The sequence below is a fragment of the Mus pahari genome, chromosome 4 (genome assembly GCF_900095145.1).
Source record: "Mus pahari chromosome 4, PAHARI_EIJ_v1.1, whole genome shotgun sequence".
NCBI lineage: Eukaryota > Metazoa > Chordata > Mammalia > Rodentia > Muridae > Mus > Mus pahari.
In genome coordinates, this window is record NC_034593.1 from 83,236,637 (window position 1) to 83,242,634 (window position 5,998).

Genomic DNA, 5,998 nt, shown 5'->3' on the forward strand with positions numbered 1-5,998 from the left:
TGAATTTATGAATATCAAGCAGAAGGCATCTTCATATGTGTAATGCAATTATTATTCTATTTAAAGTTGATAACCTGCTCCTGTTCTTCTGTTTTCAGAAAGTCCACATCATTATTAGAAACCATGCGGTTACTCAAGGACTGTCACCATACAAGGCCTCACACTCCCCCATCACTTCCAGCTTCCCCACTGATAGAGCTCAGGGGAGAGCAGCAAATTACATCTGAAGGTCATGTTCCTTGGGCAGCATGGGATTTGTGGACAACAATATTTTATGATTTAAGATTTGGATTTTGTGAGTTTGTGTGTGTGTGTGTGTGTGTGTGTGTGTGTGTGTGTGTGTGTGTGTAGAATTCATTAGCAATCATGCCAAAGAAAATAATAAGATACAATATTTTCCAAGCCATGCTACCTAAAAGAGGAAAAAAGAAAAGGAGGTGGAAAGAAGGGAGGGAGGTAGAGGGAAGGAAGAGCAGTTTCCCGGAGACTCAGTGGGATGTATGTGAACAATCCATGTTCCTGGTTCCTGGTTCAGTCCTTAGTTGGACTCTATGGATGTACCAGGAAAAAAAAACCACTGGGCATGTGTCTATGTGTCTAGGTAACACCTCCTCTGGTTGTGAAAGCAGAAGCAAACCCAGGTGACATCAGCGACTGCACAGGATCAAAGCGCTCCTGCCCTGGGCTCCTCTGCCAAAGCATCCTCAGACAGGGACTTCTGTCTCCTTTGAATCTAGTGAGTATCCAGCAGGGTGGGCCTTGGAAGGAGAAGTAGGAAGGGAACATTAAAATCACAGTAGTGAGAGAAAAATATAAAAAAATTAAAAAAAAAAAAACCTCCATAGAAATCCAGACATAAGGGCAACAGGGGGAAATAAATCAATTTCTAGCATTCAATTTTAAAACAATGAGCTTACAATAGGTCAGTATTTAAACAGGTAGATTGCTTTTTTCCCCAAATACATGCACCTGCTTAGTATTCTTCAAAGATACAAAAAGCCAGATTACCAGGCAGACTCAGCCTGTACTTCTAGTGCATGGGTAGCCAATAGAGGGGGAGGTACCTGGTACTATCCAGTGAATTCCATTCACATCAGCTTTCCTCAGTTCTTGAAGCAGTAGAAGGAAAATCCCAGAGATGAGGATACTACATTGTAGATTACTAAGAGTTGTTTTCTTTCCTTAACCAGGCCAACAGACTCCTGTGAAATGTCCTGCCAGCAGAGCCAGAAGCAGTGCCAGCCTCCTCCCAAGTGCCCCTCCCCAAAGTGCTCCCNAAAGTGCCCTCCAAAGAGCACAACACAGTGTCTGCCTGCAGCCTCTTCCTGNTGTGCTACAAGCTCTGGGGGCTGCAGTGTCCCCAGCTCTGAGGGAGGCTGCTGCCTGAGCCACCACAGGCGCAGGTCCCACAGATGCAGGCGCAGGAGCTCCAGTTCCTGTGACCATGGCAGTGGTCAGCAGTCTGGGGGCTCAGGCTGTGGTCACAGCTCTGGGGGCTGCTGCTGACCTGGAGCATGATGCTGAGACAAGACAGTCTGGAGGAAACAGCATCCCAGGGGTCAAGGAAAGCCCAGCTAGTCTTGTTTTGTCTCATCCTGGAGACCCTTCTCTGCCTATCTGATGCTCACAGCCCTTGTTCCCACCCTTCCTGTGGAATGTGTCTGCCCATCCTTGGTTCTGACTAGAATAAAGATTCTATTCCCATCACACTGGTGTGTCACTGTCATTGTTCCCTGTCCCTCCACAGGTTGCAGCTATGTGTCCCTCCCGTCTAACCCACAATTACAGCACTACATAATCCACCACATAAAAAAAAATCATAGCTCTACCCCAGGAAAAATTTAAAATTCTGTCATTCATGTGAATATTCGCTTGGGTTGAAGCAGCAGGGGAAATGGAATGAACAGATTCAGAAAGACAATATCTGCATCACTCAAATGTGAAGAAACTTTTAATGTTTGTGTGTATGTTTTTAAAAGAAAGGAGTGTGGTAGGTTTAGAATATTAAATTAGATTGAGATCATGAAATAAGGACAAGACTTGGTAGGAATAGGGGGGAACAAAAGGGGAAATAACATGAAAGTGGAGAGGAAAGTAGGGAGGTGAGGGGGAGGAAAAGAGCAGGTATCAGGGAGAGGAAGAAAGAGAACAAGATTATGTTGATGTTTACATAATTAAACTTAAACCTTCATATGCTAATACAAATTATTAATGAAAATAATTTTGTGTTTATGATCTTATTCGCATTTTGTGGGTAGAAGGCAGGGATATCCCTAAGCATCGTGCAAGTCACAGGTTAGACTCTACAGCAGGGACTCTCCATTCCAAGACACCAGTAACACAAAGACTGAAAACTTACAAATCAGGAAAGAAATAAAGAACGATGGTATAAGAAGTACAGATACCACAAAACTCTAGCAGAGAGATCAGGTGAGGAAATCAAGTTAAAACAGAGTAAGAGGACTCACAGAGCTGATGATTTAGAAAATGAGACAGTAACAGGTGTGAATACCAAGCAGTTAGAAAAAGGGAGGAGGGAACAGAGAAATGCCGGTCAGGTCATGGATTTAGTTAACTGTCTGGTCAATACTTCCCTAGAGCTTTTCACGTGAGGAACTCCTAAGATACAGACACTCAGTTCTGTAAGAAACCTATAAGGTCATTTCTCTGAAAGGCCACACAGCTTACAGTGGAGAAACTGCTTGGTCCCAGGACCCAGGATGCACAGCTTATAAATCCCTGCTCTTAGTCACTTGGCACTTGACTTTCCCTTGAGATTTTTTAAAGAGCTCTGCAGAAACAATGATCTTTTATTTAGCCTCTGACAAATTAATTTTTCTTATCTTTAAATTTTTATATTGAGAACTAATATCCTAATTTATGACTCAAGTTCCCCTTTTAATAATCTGGCACTCACATTTGGAACCTAGAATGTTGGTTCCTTCACTAGTCTCATATGCCGGCCAGACTCCAAAAATTATTACTGTGAAAGAACAGTCCACCAAACCCAGGAAACTATAGATGTTTTTCAAATTCTAAAACCAAGGCAGGAAAAATATCTGATAATTTCCATTCCAAGATCCAAGGACTCAGGGATTTTTTTAAATTTTTATAATTTAATGAAAAAATAATTCCACAAGAATAGCATGAGTTAGCCTGGCCAGGTCCTTTTGGGACCCATTCTCTAGAACAAACCAACTCCCTAAAGTGGGACCCTCAGCTGCCCTGATTAATTCTATGACAAGATTCTCATGACTCACTACTGGAAAAACTGTTAGGTTTCCCTTCATTTTGTGCCAGAAGGCTGTCAAGTCATTGATAAAATATGACCAAAAGCAGTTCAGAATATAAGTTGAGCTGGGAGCTGCAACAATGTCTATATTGTCTTGTTGTGTGGACCAAAACCATGAACCCAGAACAAGTGAATACCCAGAAGCTCCAGAAAGCAGAAATTAAAAACTACTGTGTGAATTAGTGACTGTAATTCATGTTCCATGTTTCTTGTTAAGAATCAGAAGGAAATATGTCTCTAGTGATAAGAGGAAGACTTAACAAAGCTAATTTAAATGCACCTTGCATGGTGTGATTATATTATGTCAATAGCTCTGTCATGTGTACACTGTCACGTTTATTTGCTATTGATGAGCTGATTCTTTCTCTGTATCCCAACCCAAATGAGTTAGATCCTTCTATGACCTAGGTCTGAACCTTAGAGATATGCAAAGTGGCACACTCACAGGTTGTTGAGAAGATGTTGTTTGGGTAGTGATCTGGCATCTGAACTAAGTTGTACTTTCACCACACAGTAGCCTTGTCTCTCCTGGAACACCCATACCTTCAGACAGTCATCATTCATACAGATCAGGATGCAAAGCCAGGAATACTGGGCTCCTGAATCAGCAGTTTTACTGAGAGTATTAGTCTGCTCTTACTATACATAAAGTTCTTACTATACATAAAGCTCTCAGATATGAGTTCTATGTGCACTGTCTGCTCTCTAGGGACCTCTCTCCTCTGGGTCTCATGCATTACTCTCCGTGCCCCAGAACAGACTACCCTCCCCTTTTGTGAGGTGGAGTTTCTCACCCCACTGTTTCTTCTGCATTCACAACACTGTCATCTCTGACAGGCTGCTGACCTCATCTCAGGCACTCCCAAGTGACATTAAATGACAACATCCCAACACGTGAGGCAACAAAATACTGATACCTGTGAACTCTTACCTAAACCTGATTACTCCTCAGGTGTTCATCTGTGATATTGTCACTTGGTGAAGAGACTTGATTACCTGACTGTCTGTCCTGTTACACAGCAAGTTATACAACCAGGACTGTGCCATACATGTTGTTGATTACGCATTTATCACCTCATGAGTTAAATGTCTATCACAGTTAACTTGTCTGGAATATCAGGTTGATTTCTTTTTTTTTATTGTTCATGTTTTTTTAATTTTCATTACATTTATTGATTCATTATTTGTGTGTCTATGAGAGAGAGAGAGAGAGAGAGAGAGAGAGAGAGAGAGAGAGAGATCATTGTATCATTGTGCCGTGCCACAGTTTCTGGAATTGATCTCAGGTCACCAGGCTTGGTGGCAATCACCTTGACTTGCTGAGCCATCTCACTGGCCTCTTTGTTAGTTCTAATCAGGGTTTCTTCCTGTAGCCTGAGTGCTCAGTGATCATCCTGCCTCNGTCTTTCAAGCCCTGAGATTCCGTGTGATCCAGGGCACTGAGCTTCTTTAAACAAAGGGCCACAATCAAATAACCAAATGACTAAGAACTCAAGAGCCTGGAGTTCATTTTCAAGCATTGGGGTGTCTCTCAGAAGACATTGGTACCTACACCAGGCAGCCCTGTTCACTGGACATGAATCATGAGATCACGGTGACAATTTTCAGGAGCAAAACGAAGGAGGAAAGTTATTTTATGTTATTATATTTATAATGAACTTTATTTCATCATATTCAGACAGACATGATTTTAATATATAAAATGATTAAAGTGTGTTTTATATATTTTTCTGCCTGATTCTTAGAAATCCATGTGCACTATATACTTGATTTGGTCAAGTGACATTTAAAACATTAACCTCTAGTTTTACTTCATGGGTGTGGGTGTTCTGTCTGCTTGTTTGTCTGCTTATCATGTGTGTTTAGTGCCCATGGAGGCCAGACAAGGATGCTGGATCCCCTGGGACTGGAGTTACAGATACGAGTGAGGCCCTATGTAGGAAGAGCAGTCAGTCCTTTATACCCATTTAGACTGGAGAATCTCCAGTCCAGGGTCTAGCCTCATTTAAAGTGCTCAATAGTCACAGACACTAGCAGAAACAATACCAGTCAAGAAAGTTATAGGAGACGTAGGGTATTTATTTTCTTTTTCTTTGAGAGCTTTTGTGTGAACCAATGACCAGGATAATATAGAAAGTCTAGGAAGAGAAACAAGATGAAGGCCAGAGCCTGGGTCACAAAGGGAGAGAAACTGGCAAAGACATGGGGAAATCTTGTTATAGAATATATGATTGGCAGGCAAGTGTGGGCATGCGCTTAACCTTCTCTACTGTCCAGGCAATGAGTAAAGTTAATATTGAAGTTTTATTTTATACAATTGCATTACTAAAAATGCAAACGAGGTCAGTTCACTCTTGAATGGCTAGTGGGAACGACAGACCTTTAACCCTTGTGGAAAGTCTTTGGGGGAAGGCCTCTCAAGCACTATAGAAGCCTTAATAGCCTGTTTTTGGAAGCTGTATTAGTGGAAATTTATATTTTAAAAGTAAAACTAAAAGGAAGGAGAAAGGATAATAATACTAACATCACTATTTTTCAAACATTACCTACAAAGCAAAAGCTGGATTTGACCTAAATGAAAAAAATGAAAGAATTACATCTATTTAGAAGAATCTTTCTTTTTTTGGGGGGTGGGGGGACTTCAAGCTTCATGTTAATATGTTACACAATCCCAACAATAATCTAGTAGTAAGTGTTGGGCATGTT

At 41.3% G+C, this 5,998-nt stretch overlaps 1 protein-coding gene across 1 annotated transcript; it reads left to right on the forward strand.

Moving 5' to 3' along the window:
* Positions 1–692: 692 nt before the first annotated feature.
* Positions 693–1,709, forward strand: LOC110320710 (late cornified envelope protein 3D-like). The gene is made up of 2 exons (XM_021196848.1): positions 693–736; positions 1,191–1,709. Exon 2 carries the CDS (start codon positions 1,210–1,212, stop codon positions 1,504–1,506), a length of 297 nt encoding a protein of 98 aa, XP_021052507.1. The 5' UTR covers positions 693–736; positions 1,191–1,209; the 3' UTR covers positions 1,507–1,709.
* The last annotated feature ends 4,289 nt before the right edge of the window (positions 1,710–5,998 follow it).